The sequence below is a fragment of the Patagioenas fasciata genome, chromosome 1 (assembly GCF_037038585.1).
Source record: "Patagioenas fasciata isolate bPatFas1 chromosome 1, bPatFas1.hap1, whole genome shotgun sequence".
Lineage (NCBI taxonomy): Eukaryota > Metazoa > Chordata > Aves > Columbiformes > Columbidae > Patagioenas > Patagioenas fasciata.
Genome location: NC_092520.1, coordinates 181,060,638 through 181,087,463, shown reverse-complemented (window position 1 = coordinate 181,087,463; position 26,826 = coordinate 181,060,638). Strand labels below are relative to the sequence as shown.

At 35.7% G+C, this 26,826-nt stretch overlaps 1 protein-coding gene across 4 annotated transcripts in view; it reads left to right on the top strand.

The window, feature by feature from the left end:
- SLC16A7 (solute carrier family 16 member 7) overlaps positions 1 to 26,826 on the top strand; it is a 77,818-nt gene that overhangs the window by 42,385 nt on the left and 8,607 nt on the right. For 2 of the 4 annotated variants that reach the window (XM_071802734.1, XM_071802730.1), the window contains exon 2: positions 5,643 to 5,880. In XM_071802734.1, coding sequence (XP_071658835.1) covers positions 5,667 to 5,880 — 214 coding nt within the window. In that variant the 5' untranslated portion in view covers positions 5,643 to 5,666. Of the gene's footprint in view, positions 1 to 5,637; positions 5,881 to 26,826 lie in introns of all 4 variants that reach the window. The other 2 variants (XM_071802733.1, XM_065838718.2) reach the window with 1 other exon arrangement.

The following is a 26,826-nucleotide window of genomic DNA, read 5'->3' as shown; positions in this document are numbered from 1 at the left end:
CATTACAATGCCAGACCCTAAGAAGAAAGAAAGTTATTGAGCTTGTTCATTTATTTTTATCTTACAACATGTGCCTTTGCCTCTCTTCTGCTTCCCTCCACAGAGCCTGCCTCTGCCAGCCTCCTAGGCATTTGGAAGAATAATATTAATATGCCTGTCTTGGATGTGTGAGGAGCTATTATTTTCCCACACTGTCTTCAAACACATACTTGACTTGTCGCTGCTTTATTGGGATGACAAGTATACTATAATATTGATTCTTAACTGTAAATTATGAATGGGTTACACGACTCCATGTTTGTTTCATATATGTAAATATTTAGAACAAGTTCTTTCACCTCCTCTTTGAGGAAAAAAAAGTTTGTCTTTTCTCAGTAACATATAGCTTGATACTTAAAATATCTGCAGTAATATATCTTAATATTTTTAGATATGGCGCTATTAAAGACTGAAGTTAAATAGTGTTTTTTAAGATTTGCACAGACTTTTAGCAAAAATAATAAATACTATCATAAGCTTCAAAACTATAATACATATATATTTTATTGTCACATAAAAGTCTGAAAAGCATTCACAGACATGGCCCTTTGATTCAAGCTTATTGGTGAAAGTTTAGAAAAAACAGCAGCTTTCTAAAATGCTAGGTAGCCTGGGCACATTTTAGCAATTTTAGTCCCACACAGGGTGTATTTGTGCTGCAAGTTAGACGCTAGTGGAAAAAATGCAGCAAAGTCAGATTCTGAGTGTATCTTTCATATATATGGGTTTCATATATTGCATACCCCTCATTCTCTGAATACAGATGTTCAGACAAAATGTAGCCTATTTTCCTCTTTCAGGATGATTACCAGTTGTTTAATACTGGTTACCAGAGCTCATTAGGAGCTGCTTTGCCTCCAGAACTGAGTAGTTAGAGCTGAAAGCAAAGAATAAGCTCTCTTGATCCCTTCAGTCAGTTTTTCCACATCCTCCCTTTCTCCACAAAAAAAAAAAAAAAAATCATCCTGTGTCAGAGCAAAACTATCTCACAAAACTAATGAGTTTTTTTTTTTTTTTCTTCAAATACTGAATATTGCTCACAAGATAATGGCAATAGCTTGTAGAAGTTGATGAGGCAATACCATTTAATGAGATGATACTCTCTGTCTTACCACCCTGCTTGGAACTCGTTAAAGAGCTGTTAATAAAAATAAGAAAATTGAAAATTTTGTAGCTTTTAAACAAGGATCTTTCGTAAGAGTATAATTCCTATACAGCTCATTGTTTTGCTAATACTACCACAGTCATCTATTTCAAATACAGCAAGTAATTAACATTCGTTACGGACAAGCTAGAGCAACAGACTATTGAAACCTATAAAGCTAACATTGTACCCCACCTGTGCTCCTAACTCATGTATTAAGCAGTACAATTAATCTACATTTGCTACTTAATGAGCTTATAAAACACACACGTGCTTTAAAATCACAGTCATAACTCACAGCTTACTTGGACATTAGCCCACATCCCAGCTCTGCCACTGATACAGGAAAAGACTTAGGTTATTTAGCCTGTTCTTATAGCTGTTTCCTATGTCTGAAGGTCGATGGTACTTCTCAGCCACTCCACGAGGATGGCTTACTGTGTGGAACTGGAATGCAGTATACACGTGCCATATATTCCTACTGTTCTGTGGCAACTGTGGACAGATTTTTCACATGCCAGCTCTTTTACTCTGAGACAAATGGCTGCTGAGTCAAGTGGTGATGTGGCACATTGAGGACAAGGCAGACAAAATGCAAGCAGAAAAGCCAACAGTTACCCTAATATTGCAGAAAAAACAATACTAAAACTCCCAGTAAAATCAGTCTCTGTAAACAAGAGAACAACATAACCCCTTCTCAGAAGAGTCTTTGACAAGCTGTTGTATTGATAGTCGATTGTGGCAGCTGGCAGCTGCAGAATATTAATGGAGCATTGGTATAAGAGCAGTCTGAACAGGTTGATCATGACTGAACTCTACAGTGTATGGTCTCAAGGTGCATTATTTGGCTGTAGCATTTGCTCTTAGTTTAATCTTGTTGCTTGCTTGCTGCTTTCTCTCTTTCCATCTTTTTTCTTTCTTTCACTTCCCAATTTCCCCCTTCCCTCCTTTTCTCTCTTTCCCTCTTTTATTCACTGAGTCTTATTTACACAATTAAGTTCAAATATGCTGAGACATATATATAATACTTATAATATAATATATAATGTTGCATATCAGGTATTTTAGATATGTGCTCTTACCCTGTTTCTCTCATATTATTATTTAGTAGACACATGCAGCTCTTATTATAGTAAGCTATGTTCTTGTTCACTGCTTATATAAATGGGATTTATACAGGGGAACTAGAAGGAGCTTAGGAGAAAATCTTTGTGCACTGTCTGACTCAGGGTATGGAAAGGCTGAGCAAGTTCTCTGTGTCTGAGAGAGACAAGGGAGATGGATGACTTCACTCAGGACCCGCTCCAGTCGGCATTCCCCTGCTGCTTCCCTGGGCGAATGGCAGGCAGTGCTCCTCACCCACTGCTTGCCTATAAAAGCACAGGCATGAGCAGTGCTCTTGCTAGCTGTGAGCACATGATGGAATTCACATGACTGACTACAAACACTGGTGGTGATCTTCATTTACTCAAGTGCTGCTTGTTCACCTTTTTTTTCTTTTTTTCCAGTCTGGTATTGTGTCCTTCACATGAACATCATCACTCCTGTCTGTTTTTTTAGGTTTTCTATCATATTTCTTTATATTCTTCACAGAATTAATGCTTCTTTGCTTTTGGTGCAAACATGTATTAATTATTTTTTTTCTCCTTTTCACCTTTTATTAACTGGAGCTAAAATTGTCTATCATGATCATAAAGGAACATCAGGGAAGCTATTATTAACTCTACTCTGTGGGATAAACAGGAGGTGTGAGATACAGTGATCCAGACTCTACTTTGTGGCAGTGCAATATCTAGTGTATGTTAGCAGACAGCCTTTTACTGCACAGTGTTACAAGCTGGCCATGCAGTGGGTTTTGCAGCATTTTGCCTTTTGGCTGTGGGGTAGAAACAGCCAATGCCCCCCTGCTCGTCTCCCTAATGCCGTGTTAGTTTACTATGAAGCTTTTGAAAGGAAGAAAGCAGTGAACTATGATCTTTCCAAAGTGCTAATCCTTCAGTGACATTCCAGAACCTTCAGCATTCTTCCGACTAATATGGCCGCAGTGATTTTTCCAAGTGACTGTATATTATTTTTGGGAAAATGAGTGCTTGCTCAATAAATTGATAATCCCTTTCAATTTTTATGGAGAGCAATGCCTTGAAGTTGTGTGGCGTTACTAAAATTTATACTAGAAATAGAAGTGTTGTCATATGAATATAAAATATGAAAACAAATATGCTCAAACCTTTGAAGTGTAAGAAAACAATAGTCAACCTTTTTTTTAGGAAATAACCAAAAGTTTTCTCAGATGAGCACAACAACAGCTTTCGGGAACAGATAGCAAACTGTGTTGTTTACTGTCACTCAGTTCACACGGAGTTCTGCTTTTTATGCCAATTTGAGATTTTGTGCTTGTGAAGGCAATCGACCATTACAATGTCTATTATAAGTTACAAGTTCATCATCTTCTGAGATACTATTCCTTCTAATGAGTCCTGATTTGACAAAAAACCCTTGGTATTTAACTACTTTGCCAAAGTTGAGTCTCAGCAACTGGAATTGTCTCTACTAGTCCACCTACTTCTAGAGACAGGCCTAGGTTTTCCTCACTGATGTATGTCAGTGGACTAATATTAAACTGAGACTAGGATAAGCAGAAACAAAGTACATGCCAGGGGTTCTTTCTGGACATGCATAGAAAAAGATATTTATGTACACTGTAGACAGAGCAATAGATCTATTGCTGCCAGCAGCAAATCTGTATGATATGATGCAGTAGCCAAACTACCTGGGCTTTTCCAACCTTGCGTAGAAGCCAGATCTTTTAGTGGTTGATTTTGCTGTCCCTCCAGAGGTCTGTCAATATAGGGCAATGTCTGCGATCAGCATCCGTAAAGTGAAAAATCAGAAATACAGTGGGTTTCTATCACAACTCTAGTCTAGTGCTAGGTAATCTCAAAAGCAACACTTTGATAGTTTTGTGGCGAATATTGCATGCAGTGCTATATGATGTTTACCCTGAAAATACTCCAGGCATTATCCCGAGAGATTAATATAAGCTGACACAGTTCATTTTTTAGTTTTTGTTAAGGTAATCATATCACTCTCAGTGTTAATGCAGTTTGCTACGAGAAATTGGAATATGCCATAAGTGGCACGGAAGAAATCACATAGAAATTCACTGGCAGTTATGCATAAGCATAACAGCAGCCTACACAGTGTTATCATCCACAGCTTTCGATACCATTATGACAGGAGACCAATCAAGAGTAATAAGTTGCCTAAATGCCCAAGAAAGAAACAGGGAGGAAGAAGGAATTTTCATTTCATGCTCTCTGTGTAGGCTGGATTACACAGAACAAGACACAGTGGACTCCAGCTCTTTGTTTAATAATAAGGGGTTTTTATGGTGGAAAAAATCTCAGAATTACAAAATGGATTCTTGCTTCTACATATTTTCTAAAATGGTTATGCAGAATGTAGAAATCTTAAGTTTTTAGGTATCAGGATAATAATGACAGTACAAAAATTATTTCAAGCTTTAGGAGTTTTATGCAGATTACCTATAATTTCTTGAGCTATCTGAACGTCTTGGTTGCACCTCTCAGAACCTCTCTAAGATATCATTCTGGTGGCATCTATTATAGTAAATTCTAAATTAGAGAATAGCTGTGGAAAGTTTGTGAGGTTATTAGTGGAAGACTTCCTGATGTCTTCTAACATGAAAACAGACAAAAAATAGTACCATCAAGATCCACCTTGTTCCTGCAAGTAATATCAGCATCAATTGATATGAAGATGAAAATAATAAAAATAAGAGTTCAATATGGAATTGTAATATTTTGTACTTATTTTATGGATACACAAGAAATTTACATCCCTGCTTAGGATCTGTTCTTTAGCTATTCTCATCAGATAAGCAAGAGAGACCAACAATGCTAAGAATTGGATAATGACAGTATATGATAAAAAACTGTGTAATAAATTCTTTGCTGTTATTGCAGATGATTTTGCTGAGGTACAGTAAATCTTGATAGCAAAATGGCATTTAGTGATAATTTATTATAACTTTTTTCCATAGCTTCCTATAAGTCACTTTGCCATTTTTTTTTCCTCTGTTTCATTCCTGTGCTAGATCCACACTGTACATATAGCTACATAAATTAACCTGCACAAACACATCACTTTCCCGTAAGAGACTAATTGCAAACGCAACTTCAGTGACTGAGATCAGTGATTTGTGGTAGTCACCACACACTGAATAGGATATTGCAAATATTCTTGCCACATAATTTTTTTTTTCAGAAAACATTTTGCTTCTATAATCAGGTACTCGCACTTTGTGGTTCCTTGGATGCAGGAAATTGGTCTCTGCTCTGAGGATTCTTTATAATTCCTGCCGATGATTATTGAATACTGCAGTTTGATAAAGGAAAACTGTTTGAAACTGTGTTTCTTCTCTTCTTTTTCAGCCTAGTTAAAGAAGAGACAGAGACCAAAAATGCCACCAGCAACAGGAGCGCCACAGTACCCACCTCCAGATGGAGGCTGGGGATGGGTTGTGGTCTTTGGGGCTTTTATCTCCATTGGATTTTCCTATGCATTCCCCAAAGCCATCACGGTATTCTTCAAAGAAATACAAGAAATCTTCCACACATCATATAGTGAGATAGCTTGGATATCATCAATAATGTTGGCTGTCATGTATGCAGGAGGTAAGACATTTGTGAAATTTGGAAATATAGTTTGGTGGGTTTTTTTCTGTGTTCTAAAAATGTTTAAAGTTAATTACTATGTGATCTTATCATTATTACCTAAAGAATTTACGAAAATACATGCTTCTTTTGTATCATATTTTATCAGAGAGTACTGATAACCACATCATTTTTAAAGTACTGTTTACTTTCACTTTTAAAGCATTTTGTATTCTCTTCCTTTTTGCTTTCCCCTTAGGGCCTTTTGTTTGTTCCTTTACCAAATTCTATTTTGCAATTTTGCTCTAAATTCACATTTTCAGAGAGACACATTTTCCAACAAAGCAATGGCCAAGTAATTTTTCCTGAGCCTGGGGGTACATTTGTTCAATTTCCACTGCCTTGATGAGATCTCTCAGTAGATCAGATGATGGAGTTTAAACACAGAAATCTATTCTGACTATGAGGGTTTGCTAGTCAGGCACAGGTATTCCTCTGTAGACAGCGATTTCATATCTTGTCCCTATTTGCCCTGAAATAAAAGTCTGCTTTCCATTTAGACCAAGAGCCATGTTTCATACCTGCCATCTATATGACAGTTAGGATACAGTCTTATTCTTGGGACTGAAATGAACAGTAAACAGAAATGCTCTGATATAATCTTTCTTATGAGCAAGTAAGTAAAGAACAAGATAGATGAAGAAGGATTTTAAAGTATGAAGTCATGTTTAAGTGCTGTCAAACCTGCTTGGGTAGGTTTTGGTCTATCAGCTTCAAAGTCTAACTCTTAAATTCTACTCAATTTCTTCATTCTTTCAGAATATTTTTTTCAAGTATTGGTGGGAGCTAGCCAATATTTAGGCAAAACACTTTTTCAGGCAGTTGAGAGGTTATTTTGGCAATAGATCTGGCATTGCCCTTTCTTCAGATGTTGTGAGGTGACCACTTGGAACATCTCAGACTGTTCACAATGATGGAGCAGTTATATGCATACCTGTATATGTGTGTGTATGTATATATACGTATGTCTAAATGTATATACATAGAAACTGAAAAAATTATGCCAAGAGCACACTGAAATTCAATATCTTTAAACAATGAAGAACATCACTCCAATATTTTTCAGAGGTTGTATCTGTGTAATAATAAAGTCCAGTATTATCCAGTAAACCTATTGAAGGAAGCATGAAGTCTCATTTTTGAGATGGTAACATTTTATCTCTGATTTCAACGTCCCTGAAGTTTTGACACCCAAATGACCCTAGCTCCTTCAGCAGTCAGGGAAAAGAGGCAAGTGCCTACAGAGAGGAATTCAGGTTACTTAAGTTGCTCTCTTAAGTGCTTGTCTTTCCCTTCTGACTGTAAAAAAGAACCTGCAGTAAGCATAGCATTAGCTTAAGCACCTCAAGTAAATACTCTTCAGTTAATGAGATGGAAAATGGATCCTATTTTTTAGAATGTTGGCAGAGAGACCTTATAAAGATGTCTTGACATGTGATGTCACTATCAACAAAAGCTTGCTCTTCAGGGATTTTGATCCCATTTTTATTCATATATTAGTAGAGAATCATAAAGTGATTCACCAAAATTCACTGGGTGAAGTGGTAACTTGAACTACTGCAGTCAAGAGTGGAGTAAATGAGCAGATATGTCCTGTCACATTTGGATCCCCTCTAAGGTAGCTGCTTCTTAAGGATGCATCAGCACTTGCACTGTGGAGGTACACATGTAAGTGTGGAGGCCCCTGAACAAGTGCAGGGCCCAAGTGCTGAAACAAGTAAGAATACAGGTGTGGAAAACCCGGAGTTTGTTTCTGTTTTCCCTGTGCTGTGACTTTTGACCTGGACTGTTGTTCACCATGTTTTCTAACTGGAGATAAATATTCTAAGGGCAGATTTGCTTTATAGCGCAGGTGCTGTTCTTTTGTTTTGATCTTTGAATAACATTTAATTTATGATGTTCCTATCATCTCAGTGTTCTTCCAAGTTTTTTTAACAGTACAGATGAAAATCACAGGACGTTTAGCTGTAGTCATTTTTATCTGTGAGATTCAATGTGCACCACTTCTAATGTAAAATATAAAGCATTCAGTAATACTAACTTTTCACTAATACTTATTTTACTGTTCTGAGTACCAGCATAGTAACTTCACCTGTACATTGACATTAAAAATTACAAAATAGCTTACTATTTGTTCTGCTAACACCTACTCCAGTCACTGTGAATATTATCAGCACAGAAGCAGTAGGCTAAGTTGTTTGAATATCTTGTTATAGACTCATGGTCTTAAAATGTTGAGAACAACAACCCTGTCTGATGTAAACACTCTTTGAAGCCATAGATTCTCTAGAACCACTTCCTAAAAAATAGGCCATTTAGACAATCACTGGCACCATATGAAATAGCAATCAGGAAAAACATTTCTGAAGGAAATCACTCCATTGTTTTTACTGTCTGAAGGTGGTTTGATTCCTTAGCATTTGATGTGCTGTAATGTGAAATTCATGTTCAGACCATGAGTACAAGGTGTATTGTTTACTATGAAGTGTGACACGTACCTTTGTAATGAACACTGTTCATCATACTACTAATTAAGGTAACCTGAAAACATCTAAGATCTGTCATCCTCATTAGAGATTAGCATTCAACCTATTAATCATCACAGTGGGGTCAGTGAATAAGTTAGAGTCTGTGCAGATGCTCTTTGCTTTGGAGGCTGCAGCCTCTTACGGTAATTAGCTGGCATCTGTGTTCCAGTAACAAGGTATTAACTTACCTTTCAATGCCTGAGAAAAAAAAAGAAAAAAAGAAACTAATAAAAGGCATCTAGTAAGGAGCTAAAAGAATGTTAATTATGTTTATCACTTACTTCATACTTGGAATAAATGGTATTAAATTATAGCGGACCATCTGGCAATCCATATGGTCTCCTGCAGTCCTGGTTCATTCCAGCAAATAGGTCAAGCACAGCATTCACCCCATTAGGAAAGCACTAAGCAGAGGTGACAAATCTGATAAATCAAATCAATATGAAACACTTTTCCTCTCTCAATCTGGTATACTGTGCACTTTCATACTGTTTTTTGTTGGGTTGGTTTGTTTGTTTGTTTTCTTAAGCTCTCTCTTTCCCCCCCCATCTCCTGGACATTTGTTGGAGTTTACTGAAAAGCCATCCCAAAAAGCAAGATCCTGTGATGTGATCAAGGTTAGAGGTATTGCACAGCCTCTACTGTTCAGCCCGTGCTTGAAAAAAGCATCCTCTGGAGAAGAGCAATAGTTCAGTCTCCATGGCAACTCCTTCTTCTGCCTCTCTTGAGCAGAGACTGTCAATTGAATTAAATTAAGGGTGATGGTTTTGTGATGGAGTCCTTCACCCAAGGGACTGTGACTGAGACCTCCAAACTTTTGTTACTGGAGGGCAGAAGCTGGGTTAAAATAGAATTAAGTAAGTTACCTGAATAGAGCAACCTGTGTTGCTGTATGCCTATGAACACACATATATAAAATGTGTGCATGTATATATTCTTGTATTTATAAACTATATATGTATTCATATATGTATACATACTTACAAAACCACATGTGTGCTCTAACACATACGATTATTAAGGAATTCAAGAAAAAGTTAATATACGTTTGACCTCAGGTTCTCTCAGCTCATTTTTCTCTTTTTCAAAAATTCACCCCTCACTTTGCACAGCACTAACCAGCCAAAGGTGATTAGAGAGCTTCTTATCAGAGCTCTATCTGTTTCCAGTAAAAATGTTTTCATTGCTTTCAGTGTAGGTTTGATAGGAGTCTTAGTGGCTGCTATGAAAACCATGTGACAGGTCTGGTGATTTCAGACACAGCTGACCTTGAGTTTTAGATTTCCTCAGGGAAAAAGCAGTTGGTTTGCTCACTTGTCTGTTACTCTTTTTCTGTCGTTTTTCCAAGGACAGTTTCAGTTTGGGGTCTTGATTGTTTTTGTTGTGTTTTGCTTTGTTTTGTTTTGATTTGGTTTTTAATAACTTTTGGGGAGTGACATTGGGATATAGAGATTAGCTTGAGCTGATAAATCCTTCAAGCCATATCCACATGTGAAATGTGAGACAGTCTTGCCAGTCTGAAGTTCAAAAAAGAAAGGTCCATTTAAATTCTAGGTTATGTTTCGAAGTAAATAATTTAAAAAGCACCTTTGGACCCTTTTGAAGAAAGTTGCTGTGTAAATACAGTGATGTTCTTTACTGTTTTTCAAAACATGCTAATAACTAAAAAATGCAACATTTAATAACTTGCTCTCTCTTTGCTGTTTCTTAAGTTGTTCAAGTTTGAAGTTAAATATTTCCAAATAGTAGCAAACACTTAAAGGACTTTTAAGGTGACAACAAAAAAGTAACCTATAGACAAGTTCTCATTTTGACTTTGTCAAACATTAATTTGGAAAATAACATATCATATGGTATGTTCAAAATATTTGTGATTTTTATCTCAGTGGGTGTTTTGGTGATATTGCTGTGAAGATGAAATGGCGTGCACAGTGGAGATGACAGTTGCGAAATCCATGTAACACAAACAACAGATGGTTATAGCTTTTTACTTTTGGACAGGACCTGGGCTCCTACACTTTTCTTCCTCCCTGGTAATATATTCATATTTTGGTTTTACAAGTACTGGCACAAGGAATTCAGTGGCCATGGATAAGGAGATTGAGAACCTTTCTTAAACTGACCTATGTCCTTTGTTGTCAGGGACAAGTGTTTTTTGCCATCAGAATATGCAAAGCATTGAATTTTAATAACCTCATTTCGAGCGTCCTTGAAAGCAGAACTTATCAACTTACTGAATGCCTCATGGGCATGAGGGAATACTTCACATTTAGCCTAAAATACATGTAAAACATCTATGTCAAGTTAATTTGAGACTCACAGATAAAGGACAAGAAGTAATAATGAGGTGACACAAGAACAGAGCATTTTGAATCTTACTAACAAATGGAGATAAGTACAAAAAAGAGGTATCAAAAGTAAAATAAACAAACAAACAAACAGTAGTTCAGTTTTTAAAATAAGACCTGGATGATAAGGAAGCCTGATAAAGCCTTGGAAGGGTAGTGCAGCCACTTTTTGCATATCTTGGAAGGCTTTGATTTTTAGTAAGACTGTACCTTGCAGGGCAGTGTTCTGCAGTAGCAACGGCTGTTTCAAAGAGGCCTTCCCTAGCGTTTAGAAAACACTCTTTAAAGTGGTTGTGGGAAGAAAGATTTAAAAAAGCAGATGCATTCTAGATGATTTTAGACTTTTTTTTTTTTTTTCCCAAACAGGTTTATCATCTTATCTGCAGGAGCAAGCTGGTTTTTTACTCAGCAACTTGTTATGTTTGGCTGACCAGATGAGATCTAATTGTAAAATATTCAATCACATTTGGGGATCCAATTTTGTCAAATTTTTGTGAAACATAGTTTGTACTGGGATCTGTTAAACCACACTCAAGAAGCCAGTCTCAAAGTTAAGGAAATAAGGGTTTTTTTGTCATTTACTGTATGTTTATGTTAATTTTGAATAATTGTCAGAAAGACATGTGACAAAGAATTCCCATTTTGTTTCTACCAAGCTCTTCCGGTATCCAAACCATAGGTTATTAATAATGATTTCATGCATATCATAGAAATATTTGTGCTAACTTTAATTTAATTAACTCAAGCCCTTTACTAAAACAGTTCTCATTTACATACAAGTAGGCAATGTGGACTACATAATGAATGTTAGTTAAGCATTTTTTTCCTGTTTAAGGCTCTGTATTTGTCTTGATCTTCAGTTGGGTTTGTAGGCAGGAATTTCTGTAAGTAAAGTAATCAATACTGACAGCTTTTTTATCTGCAAAGAAGATTCTTTTTTTTTCCTCCCACTTAGTTTCAAGTAAAGGGTCAAAGTCAAACAAAAATAAATAGCATGTCTCGTAAAATACATTTTCTAAGGGACTAAAACTTTGAGTTTGTTTAAGAAAGATAACAAGGGACAAACTTAGGCCTTTGATATATTCATTGAGCTAGTAAAACTTTGACGAAAGAATGCTGATTTTGTGTGTACTAATAATGTTGGATTAGTTCCCGTAGAGTTTTTCATATCACTGGATCATACAATGGCTGTATTTGTGATGTGTATCGCATAATTCAAAGGTAGTGAAACAATGGTCTAGTACAACTGGGAATTAGGAAATATTTAAGCAGATACCAGAGAAGTACTGTGGGGAAGGAAAGGTCTATCTACTCAAGCTGTGTATACCATTGTAGTCACACCAGCACTTCAAATGAAATAATAAACCCAGCACTTTACAAAGAACTTATTATAGAAATTTACTGGTCCATTGTTTTGGAATGTCTAAGAACTATTCCTTTGTTTGTTTTGAAGGGTATATTTAAGGGAAACAGAGTTGCACTGATATGTTTAGAAGATATTCTAAGCCAATATCAAATGGCAACAGCAGAGATTTTTGCTGTTTATAAAGATAGGTAGATTTGTAGTCATCAATAGAGGTAAGTGGACCAGGGTCTTAGTGACAGGCTTATGCTGATGCCAGGAGACCTACAGGAATCAAAGAACGAGGTGGTTCTAAGTTGTCTTTTATAATTACTTCAGTCTTTTAACTGATTAACTGTTTTTGAAGATTTTTGCAGAGACTGCATACAACACATGTAGATAAACATATATATCATATGAAGAAGTTTTGATAAATCAGAACCTTTTCATCTAACAGTGATATTCTATCAAGATTATATACATCAAAGAGCACAATCAGCTGCAGCTTTAGTAGTTAATATATGTTGATGCATATAAGCAAAAGAAAAACTTACCTTTCTTTTCCATGAATTTTGGCAAGGTTTTTTTAATGGTCAAGAAGCGTTGTTTTGTTTTTTTTTTTTTCGCTGACTAGACTTTTGTTTGTTTGAATATATACTATATACTATGACTAGACAACCAAATGAAAGAGTGTAATTTAAATAGGAGCCTCTATTGTGAAATAAGATGTTGATTTCCTCATCTAGTTCAAACACTTCTCACAACACTTTCCCACTGATGATGGAAACGTGTTATGTTTGGTTTTCTACTTGAAACACTTATCGCTAAGTACTTTGACTTTTAGAAAACTTTGAAGGAAGTAGTACTCCCCTTACAGCTTTTTAACAATAGTAACTAGAGATTATATGGACAAGATTAATGTCTTTCATATTCCTCAGCATAGGTGACTACATCTGATCCAGTTGTCTAGACATCCTCTGTTGTCAGTCAATAAAAATGGAAATCTCTGATTCATCCCTTCCTATGTTAAATGTCCAAAACACGTCAAATGAATGATGGTTCAGAAAGACTTCTTGGGTTTGTGAATGCTAAAGGAATCTAGAGGAAGATTTCAGATGTCCATTTTGCGCAAATATGCTAATATTTTATAGGGAGACCCTGAAATCTAAGAATGCTTCCTTTTAGAGATATGCACCCATGGTTGGTGGTTTTGAGCTATTCTGGTTAAGGTTTGATTTTCTTCTTTACTCTTCCTCTTGTATGCTGCACACATTATAATTCTCCTATATTTCAGTGTCACTGACTCAGTTATACTAGGTTGCATACTGCTAAAAATACATGGTAATTTAAAGATTACCTATTAGCTTGTAAATCTTCTCTAATCTTGCAATGACTTTCACCGTACCCATAATTCCCTTTCTTCCATCACTAGCTAAGAAAAAAAAAAAAAAAACACAAACAGGATAATAGCTTGTTTGTCTAATAATTGACCAAGTTCACATTCTTTTGTAGCTGATTATAAGCTGATAGGAATCTATGGATCTGTTATATTTACTTCTCTTCTGTGAATGGTTTGAAAACTGAATACACTTAAGCCTCTTTGTAACAAGATCCCCAAATGCTTCCCTATCAGGATCAGCTGGCAGTGCCAATTTTGTCATGGTATAAACCTTACTCATATCCCTTCTGTGGAGGACTCTGTCTTTCCAGGAACAGGATTTACTTTGCTGAATTTTTTTCTCCTTTTAAAAAGAATGAACTTCTCTGTCCCACACATGCTGCTTCCAGATTTGCAGATATATTCTAGCTTTTATCTTGTTGTTATTTTCTACATAGTAGTATATAATTTAATGTCAGGGCTTTCAAAAGACTGCAATAGCTTAGGGTAGGACTGGCACAAGTAAAGGTGGTGGCTGTCCTGTTTGACCTTCCCTAGGAGGGGGAGTGATCTTGTGTCCTTGGAAGCCAAAATTCACTCAGAAAAGCTTCAAGAGCAGTTCGGTTCTAAAGTGTTTGAATTATTGACATATACCCAAATGACCGAATTAATCCCTCCTTATTGTGATGTTACTAAGCTTTGAGTTTGTGTAATTAAGTAGCTGAATCTGTTGTTATTTGCCTAATCAGAATAGTTGTAATTTCCAGAGCAGCAAATAAAAAAATGCAAGAGGTTTTACTTCTGTATATTCTACTTAAAGACTGTCTTTGCAGGAACTATTCAGTCCATAAGAGACCATACTTTATAAATGTTACTATGAAACACTTGATTAAGGAATATAAGGTTTTAAAGCTGGTGCAAAGAGGCATGACATTACTTCTGGTGAAATAAGATTTTTTAATTTAGTTACTTAGTTATTTAATTAGTTTACATGGGGATCTGCAGAGCAAAAGCAGTAAAATAAAAGAATTAAAGTTAAATAGCTACATTACTGATAAAGAAGTCATGTGCTACATATAGTGAATCTGCAGGTCATCTTTGAATTTATAGCCAAATGTTCTAGAGTCACGCCTTGCTAGTGACGCTGGAAGAAGTAAAAGAATAAAGTAAAACTTACAAGAGATTAATCAATATGCATAGTGATGAACGACAGTTTTCACTGATGATGTTATGCTCTTTTCAGAGGCATGTGAAATAACTGCCTGGGACTCTGTTCCAAGTATGGGTACCATGGTGCTAATCCTGCAATATGTGCTAAATTTTAAATACCTTAGTGATCTCCTAAAGTTCAAAGTTAAAATACATTTTTAACCTGCTTCAAGACAACATATAAACATGTTTATATATTTATGCAAATATGTTTATCCATAGGTGTTTGTAACATCAAGATCTCTTGACAGTGTACTTTCAATGACTTAAGTGCTCCCAGAGGCACTAATTAAAATCTCATTTTTATTTATGTCAACCTTAAAAAGACATCCATAAATGATTCATGTATTTTCTCCAAAATATAAATGAAATATAGGAGATTAGTTTTGAGGATTTACAGTATTTGTGCAAAACTGGTGAATTTCAGTTTATTAAATTAATCATTTGATTAAACTCCTGACTGATTTGGCAGTAAGCTTATCTCTGCTTCATAAATAAAAAGTAAAAATCTAAGGACACAGTACAACTTCACCTACACTATGAGTCTCCAAACTTCAATTTTAATTTATTGGGTTTTGTAGAGTTCCAGTGCTGAAAAGTGCACTGAGGAGTGGAGTGACAGCAAGGATCATTCTGATTATTCATTGAAGCAACAAACTATTTAGCAAAACACTTTCAGGTAATGACCTGAAATTGTGTGATTGTCGTGTGAGAAGAGAATTTAGTCAACGTCAGAGATGGTTATAAGGGGCTGATGACCTGAATAATCAGGTTTGATTAACACATTTTATTGTCATAGGAAGTTAGAGAAAATTAAAAAAAAAAAAAAAAAAAAAAGGTGTGACAGAAAAAACTTGCAAACACCTTGCTTCTATGGGCTAGACTTGCAGAAGGGCTACACATCCCAAAATGTGATGGGGAAATTAATCTCAGAGTGAGGCCCAATGTGCATTATGTGACTAAATATATAATGAACACCAACATGGTTCAGCAATTGGGATTATACTGAATTTAAAACTGTAGAGTTGCAATTTTTTTTAAACAGTTTGGTACACCTGCTACACCACTGGGACACCCACAAGTCTATGGGGCCAGATGGGATACATCCAGGGGTGCTGAGAGAGCTTAGTCATCGAACAGATCATCCTGAGTGACATCACATGGTACATAGAAGAAAACCATGCAATCAGGCCCAGTCAGCCTGGGTTTATAAATGCAGGTCATGTTTGTCCAACCTGACCTCCTTCTATGACAAGGTGACCCACCTAGTAGATGAGGGAAAGGCTTTGGATGTTGTCTTCAGTAAAACCTTTGACACCGTATCCCACAGCATTCTCCTGGAGAAACTGGCAGCTTGTGGCCTGGATGGGTGCACTCTGTGATGGAAAAAGAACTGGCTGGATGGCTGGGCTCAAAGAGTTGTGGTGAACAGAGCCAAATCCAGTTGGCAGCCAGTCACAAGTGTTGTTCCCCAGGGCTCAGTATTGGGGTCAGTTCTGTTAAATCTCTTTATCAATAATCTAGATGAGAGTATAGAGTGCACCGTTAGTAAGTTTGCAGATGACACCAAATTTGGTGGGAGTGTTGAACTGCTGGAGGGTAGGATTGCCATACAGAGAGATCTGGACTGGCTGGATCATTGAGCTGAGGCCAATTGTATGAGGTTTAACAAGGCCAAGTGCCATGTCCTGCACTTGGGTCACAACAACCTCAGGCAATGCTACAGGCTGGGGGAAGAGTGGCTGGAAAGCTGCCTGGCAGAAAAGGACCTGAGGATCTTGATTGACAGCTGGCTGAATATGAGACAGCAGTGTGCCCAAGTGATCAAAAAGGTCAACAGCATCCTGGCTTGTATCAGGAATAATGTGGCCAACAGGACTGGAGAAATGATCATACCACTATACTCAGCACTGGTGAGGCCCCACCTTGAATAGTGTGTTCAGTTTTGGGCCCTTCATCGTAAGAAAGACATTGAAGAACTAGAGAGAGTGTAGAGGAGGGTGATGAAGTTGATGAGGGGCCTGGAGCACAAGCCTGATGAGGCACAGTTGAGGGAACTGGGGCGGTTTAGCCTTGAGAAAGGGAGGCTGATGAGAGACCTTATTGCTGTCTACAACTACCTGAAAAGAGGTTGTAGCATGGAGGGTGTTGGTTTGTTCTCCCAAGTAGCAAGTGATAGGACAAGAGGACATGGCCTCAAGTTGTGCCAGGGGAGGTTTAGTTTGGATACTAGGAAAAATTCTTCACGGAAGGGGTTGTCAGACATTGAAACAGGCTACCCAGGGAAGTGGTGGAGTTACCATCCCTGGAGGTGTTTAAAAGACATTTAGATGAGGCACTTAGGGACATGGTTTAGTGGTAGAGTTAGATTAGGTTATGGTTGGACTCAATGATCCTGAGGGTATTTTCCAACCAAAATAATTCTATGATTCTTTGATTCTATGATTCTATGGTAATGAAAGGCAATATAGTACCAGATGACCTGAACTAAATGCAATTATTTTGAAAAGCTAAGAAGAAGAATTCGATCATGGGAATACTGGATATATTTCTAATTTGTTTATTTGTATGACAGAAGACATTTAGATACTTTAGAGTGATTTATTTGAAGAGTTTTAATTGAACTGAAAATTCTGAGACTTGAAACTTTTATTTCAGTTTGAGAATAAAATGAATGTTAAATCATAAGAGTGCTTCAAGCAATGCTAGTTTTAATTTTATGTATTGTTCCTTTTAAATCAAATAGCATGCCACAAACATAGTCTACGTGGCAGTGATTTTCTTGTCTTTGAGACAGCGCCATAGATTTTACCTGTGCAAAGAATGTGCAAGGTTATATAAACCATTGCCATTGTGATTTAGAAGGTTTTCATATTTACTTACTCAAATGTAAACAGTAACCTGAGTGCAAAGCACTTGACCCTATGTTCAGAGAAACAGAGCTGAAGTGGCATATGGGATTAAGACAAGAACAAATTCATATAATAGAATTTCTTCTGGATAATTTCTCCTGTTATAAAAAATTTACCTGACAAGGTCTTCAGATATACATATTGCCTAGATCATTCAACTTTCTAACCAAATGCTTTTCAGTAGGATATATTAAAACGGACTCAGGAAACATAGTTCCCCCTGTGGGAAGAAAATAATTCTTTCATTAGGAAATCTAAGTGATATTCTCCTCACAGGCATACATGTTAAGTCCTTGTAGAAGTGGTATATTTCATTGGATTGTTTTAATATGTTCTGGCTGAAGAATATCAACATAACTCCTTAGATGAAAGGTGGCTCCAGGAATGTATGATGTATAAGCAGCATCAGTAACACAAATCATGAGAAGCCTACGTTTTAATGGGCACTAATTTATTTTGAATTTATGATGCATCATAATCATTAGAAGGAAGTTGCTTCACGTTACTTGGTGGAGAATAAATTTTTTGCCAGTGGTGGGTGGTTTTATTTCTTCACACCAGGTAAGGAAATGTGTGGTTCAAAAGCCACACAAATATTATCTTGAAGTGCAATAAGATGGCATTAGGTCACCAAGTCACTTCATGTTGCTTTTTGCAACAGAGTTTAAATATTCCCTATACGTGTCATATATGTAAGCAAATTTATATGTGTAGTATATGTAATATATAAGCAAACCTGGTCTAGATCTACCCCCTCCTCCACCCTCTTGTTATTAGAAGACCTTGTCCATGGAGATGTATCCTCTGTTGCTACAAGGGAAGTGGGTTGTAGAGAACATTATAGATGTTGTTTCCTGCCTAGTTCAGGCAATACACAAAAACCATAAAAACCTTCGTCCAGCTCCCTCATAATGTATTCCTTTTCCACTGTTGAAGTCCCAGGCTTCCTCTACTTATTTTTCATGATTCTTTCACGTATTTTATGAAATATTGTTTTCGTAGCGGAAGGCATACTTTCCCCCTCATTGGAGGAAGTCATCATGTTTTGATTGACTATAGTCCATGGAAAGTGTATTTGTTGATCTAGTCCGCAAAAGAAATAGCATGTGACTATACATAGGAAACATTTAAAATTTTGAAAGACTTACCAGGCAAAGCTCTCTCCATAGTAGACAGAAATCTAAAAGTGTCAACTTCATGACAAATTCAACTCTGATGACAAAAAATATGTGAGGTGGGTACAGGAATATGTAAAAATAAACTGACATCTGCTCAGATAATGTAGATATAAATACTATATATGTGATTTCTCTTTCAATTTTATTAGATAGACTGTTATTCTCAGGCATGTGTATTTTGCTGTGAAAGTTTAGGAAAAAAAGAATGAGAAGAGACTAAAACTTATTCTTAAATTATTGATCGGTTGATAAATATTTTCCTGAAGATTACTATTTTAAAATGCAACAAAATGCGGGGTGTCTTAATTTTAAGTAAACTGGCAAATGTTCCGATCCGAATCTGTGGGACACTTCCAGAGTTCTGGACCTGTTGTCTCCAGAGGTTGGAACTAAATATTATTCAGATATTCAGATATTAGGCAGTTCTTCAGACATGACCTAATTTACAGGCTCTGAAGGAACACAGGAAATTCCCACTCTTAAGGTTCTAATTGTTACCACTGGAAGTCTTCATATGCGTTTGATTAGATATTATTAAAATACAGTTACAGTGAAAATAATGATAAAGTAATGTTTTAGAAAAAAAAAATCTATAAAATACATTTTAAGCTTAATGTTACGTAAGTGTTAAACAGAAAATGCATTTGGAAATAATGTGGCAATGTTATTGACAATGACCTAAATATGATGAATTTTCAGGACAAATTCCAAGTTATAAATACATCCAGATTTATACTTCTTGTTGCATATATTCTAAATATGTATAAGAGGTGATGATCACTTGATGACCACTTATGAGCCATAATTCATCATAAGTGGTCCACAGAAACATCATAGGTAGTAGATTGAGTATTTTCAATTTGGATTTTAATTATACAATGCAAAAATTGAGGCCAGAAAGGAATATGATAAAGAAGGAACTAAGAAGAAGCATGTATCTTGTGCTTTCTCTGAAGTTACATATTATTGCCTGTAAGAATATACACAGAATCATTTCCAAACTGAGTTAGGTATAATATTATTCTGGAGGAAAACTAACTGTAGGATGATGTGCAGGGAAAAATGGGATATTGTATAAACATTAATATGATGGGCAATTTGTAGAGACAGAGAAATCCAAATGACAATACTGGTCTTAACTGAAGTTGGCTGAATTTTTCACAATGAATGCATTATCTGGAAAATGTACTGATTTGAGTTGCAGAGAATATATCCTACATTCATAAGAACTACTAAATAGCCTGTGCAAGGTCTTCTGAAAATGTTTGTTTTGACTTTTGGTCTCTGTGATGTCTGCTAGGCTTCCAAATGACAAAGTATTATTCTGCTTGCAGGAGAAGTAGCCACAGATTTTTAAGATGGTGTGTAAAAATCATGAATGATAATACGGAATAATAAATAGGAAGTAATGAGTAATTAACATTTATGAATATTTTGTTCACATGTGCATACACAGATTTGTGGAAAAAGTCATTACTCGAAGAGGAAGAAAGAAAAACGGGTAATATATGTAACTAACCAATAACATGGTTTAGGAAAATATCTATTATGAATCAAAATAAATATTAATATTAGCAAGCACTGGTTTTGTTGTTGTTTGGTTTTCTTGCCAACAATTAGTTCTGAGATTCACAATGTATTTCTTATTTTCAAGTTACTATAATTGTCGTTGTGACAGTGGTATACTGCACCTTTGTCTTTCTTTTCAGTTTTATGTTCTGCAACAATACAATCATCCTCCCTTTGTAACGGCAGAACTTGTTTGTCAAGTACTTTCTGTTAACTGTGTGCATGAGTGTATGTCTGTGTGATACAACTAGTAGCCATACTGGATAGCTATGAAAGTAGACATACTAGACAGGATTTATTTTACTCTGTTCAGAAACTTGATGCTTCTTCCAGTGCTCAAACACAAATACTATCAAATTGAATTAAGTCAAAAGAATAACCAGCCACTGAGATTAATGGATAATACTTCAAGCATAAGACCTCTGGACAAAAAAATACTAAATATTTTCATGGGAGCATTTCTATAGTTAGAGTTACGCCTCCTGGAATTCCAGGTGAAACCCTGCAAAGGATATAAATTTAGTGTTTTATTACTAATACCTTCATATTAATTGTTGCTATAGAGAATTATATTTACTCACATTTATGTATTTATATTATTATCTTTGCTGTATTTCCATAGAGGAAAAATTAGTAAGTCCTTGTTTCATTTTTCTTTTGAAAGAGAGGAACCTTTTATGGCACAGGTTCGTTTTACCTGTCAACAGTAATATTATTTAGGTGAAATACCCAACTCATTTTTTGGGTCTGAAAAGGTGTGTTAGATTCATGCAAGCACACAAAGTTCCGAGGAGCTAATTATGGTTAAATACTAAGCTAGAAAAATTGTCTTCTTCTGCAGGAAACTTTCAGTAGTACTTCCAAGTACTTTATATTTGCCACTGAATTTTCTAATGTTTCTGTTGATACACTACATGACATTTATGACTTAAGTTACAAACTGGTTGCATAGTTGATTCTGAGAAGAAAAGAATAGTTTTCTGAGAAGATCATTTGCAATTCACGTATCATGTCTGATGCTATTTCTGGCTATCCCAATTACAGAGGCATGGAGGACACTTTGTGAAATATGCACTCGATGTTAAAATATCGTTGTTTATATGCATCTCTCTTACAGGTGCTTTGGTTCCGCCTTGTCATTAGCTTGTTCCCTCCCTTCTTCTTTCTTGGTTCTTGCCTTTTTCCAAGTTGGAAGACTATTTTTTTCCAAATATATATGCATGGGCTTCATGCAGTGGTATTGAAGGAAGCAAGAATACAAATATAAGAAAAAATTTAAAAATGCTGAAATATTTTTCTGCATCTGACTTCATTTCACAGGAAGTGTGTCAACTCAAAATTTGGGCAGTTAATTTTAGGACACAAATTTTTCTTGTAGTCGATGATCATAAATGTTTCTGAAACCTGCAGAGTGTTCAGCAGCTCATAGATTACACTCATTTATTTCTTATTAAATATTATGAAGTTTCATATTTCTAATTCAAAAGAAATGTCATAAATCATCTTAAAGTCTTCTGCTTTGTGATCAAGTGTTCCAGCCTTTCGTGAAAAAAATTCTGTAGCACAGCATGCAAAAGATAATTAATAGAAAAAATTGATATGAATCCATGTAAATAATAATCAGCATGGCTACTCCTTGATTAAAAGCTGGGCAATTTCCCAGCTTCTTTAAATTCATAGATATAGAGTAATTTGTTGAGTTGAAGATAAGTTTTCTAAATTACATGGTGCATAACTCCCTACATATTTGCATCCTAGCAAACAAGAAAAAAAACCCAACCAACAGCTTTGATCAAAGGTCTCTGATGTATCACTGGAAAAACAAACAAATGAACAAATTACCCCAAACTAACAAACAAACAAAACACAGATCAAGGTTCTCTAATTTCTACGTAAAAGCAGTATATTTAAAGCAAGCATCATCACCACTGATCACTTATATATCTTTCTTCTGGCCATTTCAGGAAAAAGCTCTTATTTGCAGCCTGACATATATGTTCCTGACTTGAGCACATCAGTTCTAAATTATGAGATATAACCTTTTGCAGGGAAACACCATGAAGAAGCAGCCAGTGTGCTGAGGCACTCTGCCATCACCCATGCTCCTATGGGTTACCACAGACATGATTATTGTATTTGTCACGAAAGTCCCAAGGAATATCTGAAGGTCAAATTAATCCTCATTAGTAATCAAAAGACAGAAACTTAATAGAATTCAAGGACCCTGCAGGACACAGGTGAGAATGTGTGCATTCAGGGTAATGACACTGAGGAAATGTAGTTAGAAGAGGGGAAGTGGTGAGCAAAGTGTGGTGGATGATTGAACAACCGACTGCTCACTCCCCGGCATGCTGTGCTTCAGCTGCTGAGCTATCTTAACTCACGGCTTAGCAACCCTAACTCAACGTTATCCATTTCTTTTTGGTGATTTTTATTGCAAGAGCATTTTTTACTCTTTCTGTCAAGGCTACTATATTATCTGGGTTTATGGAATCAGTGCAACCAGTTGTAAATGTTATACGAAATGGAAGAAAAATACTGCCAAATGCACAGAGGAACTACAGAGAAAGCGTTAAAGCAATTTTTGAACGATGTTACCTTTGTTACCGTTATGCAAACACACAAAAACGTGTCAGAAATGCAGGTTACCATTCCCAGGAAGGTGCTAAAAAGTCTAACACTAAAATAGTTGCATGACATTTTAATATTATCAATTCATTGGTATTTTTTTTTCTATCTGTCTTCTGTAAGTGCCTGTTAAAGAGTATTTAGCCAAAGGTAGAACTAGAGACGACTGTCACAGAATGCTCACTTAGTCCTGCTTGCAAAAAGCAGCATATTTTTAAAGCATTTTCCAACTTCATGAAAATGTTTTTGACATGACCAGAACCAATTGTGACTTTCTTTTCCTCTGGATACCAGAGATGACATTTAAATAGCAGTACCAAGCACTCGCTTAAAGCATTTTTTGTTGAAGAAGTAGTTCTAAAGTGAAAGTTAAGGCTCTACTCTGGCAGAATATTGGGGATTCTTTGCCAAAAAAAGCAAATCAACTCCTGCAAGTGGATTTTATAATTCATTAAAAAAAAAAAGAAAAAGTCTTATATTAGCAAGTTGTTGATCCTAATGTGAATTCTTGGCTTTTCCAGCCCTGCAGGAAACAGAAATAAAAAATAAAGCCAGACTGGAAGGATATCTGCATTGACTCTACAGAGCAGATGGCTGAAAACATACTTGTGTTTAAATCACTTGACTTGACAGGATGTGATCTACAGTATTGCATTAGTACAGCTTGAAATATTATTATTGCATTTATTTTCAACTTCTTTCAGCAATTCACTTTATTTAAATACATGTCATATTGTTCAGACTGAATAATTTCAGGTTGCTTTGGATCAATGACACTACAAACACTGTATGATACCGTCAATATATGTTCATCTCTAGTTCCATACTAAAAATAATGCAGATAGTAAACTAAAAAGCATAAATGCACTGACTGTATGTGAAAAATTTACAGATGTGAATGATCTTTAATTACATGACTGTATAATAGCAGTAAGGAACCAAACCAGGACAAATGAATTAAATAATAAAATCAAGATTATATGCTTTTAAAAAAAGCTTTCATTCCTACAGTGAATATAAATATAGAATAGAGCCAAAGATGATCTTATTAGAGACACAGAAAACAATTATGGCAGCTTGATACTGTTACAAACCAATCCCTAATATTGTAACCAGACTGACTAGGTATTATACCTTAAACATGTAGGAGATTTTTTCATCCCTCACATAAAGTGCTGTCTATTTAGGGGAGAACTGTCTGAAGTAATTTTTTTTTTTTTTTTTCATTTTGGTAAGAAAAAAATGTATGGGAAAGAGAAAAGGCAGCAAGAATTCTAGTGTCCTAGATTCTCTTCCTCTTATAAATTAATGGAGTATACGTAATACATTTGGAATTATAAATGTTATTCTACCTGAGAGCTGAGCAAGGTATAGATTTTATGCATAATAAATCTTCTTGTATTCTATTTCATGGTCTTAAAACTGATCTTCCTGTACTATTACCTCAAGGTGTTAGGAAATAGGAATATTTTTATCTGATTTGCATCCTTTAAACTTTTAGAGGTACTAGATATAAAGTTGTTGCATTGTCTCCAGAGTCAGGTAATTTTTTGAAGTGTATATTTTCTTAGGGCTGAAAAAAGTTAATAAATAGATAGATGTGTGTATATGATTGCATGTGTATCTCTGAGAATGTAACTATATGAGAAGTAATATTAATTTTTTATTGCATAGTTTGAGCTGTCTTTATTTCCACAAAAATAATGAGCAGTATATTTTTTCAAAAATAAACTTTAATATTTGAGTTAGCCATATTAGCACAATAAGCATAATTTAAGTGGGAAAAAAGTTATTATTTCTTCAAACATCTGATTTTAAAATCTACTTATTATTCAGTTATGTAGCCTTTTTATTACTTTTTATTTACAACATGGCTTAGCAGAATAAGGAAGATTTAAATAGTTACTGAAAAGTTAAACTTGGAGGTGAGAGGAAAAGATGGATTATTGCTACCTTTGTTATTATAAGAAATAATTACTCTCATTTGTAAGCAATATTTTTCTTCAGAGAGGTCCTGGTATTCACTGAAGACCAGCGAAAGCAGCTTTGCCCTCACGTTTTGCACAATACCTATGTGCATGCAAATGTTCTACTGAGCCATCAAAACAGAAAGTAGGTGTCACACTATTATAGAATTTGTATAAAAGATCATAAACAGCTCCCAAATGCATGAACCAGTCTCTGCTTACATAGCTGAAATGGCTTTTGCCATCTTTCCCTTGACATATAACTAAGAATGTGAAAAGCTGCTATTTTTTCTTGTCTTCTTCTAAAGCATATTTGTCCTGCTGCACAGCTTTCCTGAAATGGTTTTTCAGTGGTGCTGGTTAGAGTTGCTATCTTATTCCTTCTCACAGTCTGGTCATTTGCCTCAAACAGAAAGATATAAAACAAAAATACAACTACGAGACTGTTAGCATATTATGATAATGGTCTTAAATTTGGTTTAGGAAGTGTATAGTCTTTTGTGGCTGATGGTTTGTAGGTGTTAAGGGAGAGATCAGAGTAAATATTCTTGTGGGCTTCCTGACTTAACATCTGTTATGTGGTTACTTCAGATGTCTGGAAAGTAGACTCAGAGATCTAGCAGTCCGTTAGTGCGTTAACGTGCATTAACGTATAGCATGATTTTGGCAGTGGTACAGTGCTTAAACAGCTTGATCTTCCTTCTGCTAAAAAGAAAAAAATATGCACAGAATATAGATACATCCTAGCATTTGAACATTGCTTAAATAATTTTAGAAGCTGTTAGATGTGAAATGGAATTTGTGCATGGCTATAAAATGTATGATGGCAAGCAAATGGTTGGAATTTATGCATACTCATATACTTTAAGGTATGAATATGCATCATTTTATGAAACTCCAAAACCAAGTATATACACAGATGTCACAAGAAAATATTTAACCTACTCATCAGATTGGAAGAGTTCCTAGATAACTTAAGGAGTGAGCTTAAACTAACTTTATGGCTTATAGAACAATTAATATTTCCCACATGCACAAATTTTAAATTAAAACACTGGGATATACTAAAAGAAAACTCCAAATTAACTGGAGATGTGGTGGTGAATACACATCATTAACTTAAGGAAAATGTCTCAAGGAGAATATTACATTTACAGGGATTTTAAATTCATAATGCATTTCAGATTTAGGTCATTTGAAAGTACAGGACTCAGACCCATCAGACAGGCTTGTCTTTCCTCTGGTGTCTTCATCCACTGCCTACATAAGTTAATACATCCATATTTGACCTCTAGCTAACAGGTCTTGTAGATGAGGCTAACATTGCATGCTTTGATCTGAAAAGGTGTAACTTACAGTCCTGGCCTAACTGCCACAGTTAAGGTCCACAGATGTCCAGTTTTCTTGTTCCTGGTAAGGAACTGTTTGCAAAATGATCCCTCTCAAAGGACCGTACTATGAAACTTGCCATTTCTGGAAACTCCCCCAAAAAGACAATCAGCCAAAAACTAAAAACAAACTTTTCCCCAAATCCCTAAACAGACAAGAATCTGACTTGTTTTCCTGTTCTACAGGAGAAGGAAAGAAGGACTGATGGAAAAGAATATTATTACAGTCAGTACTCTTTTGGGGTGAATATTACAGTAGAGCTCATCTTTGTCCTTGATTATTGTTGGAATGTGCTGTGCAATGCTGTCTTTTTGATCAATATTTTTTATTTAAAATGCTAACAATATAGCAATATTGCACAGCAATATTTTTTAATGCAATTCTTCTCTTTCCAACACTTTATAATCTGCTATGTGTCATATGGTCTCACACCTATCCTTCTGGCTTTTCATGCTGTCT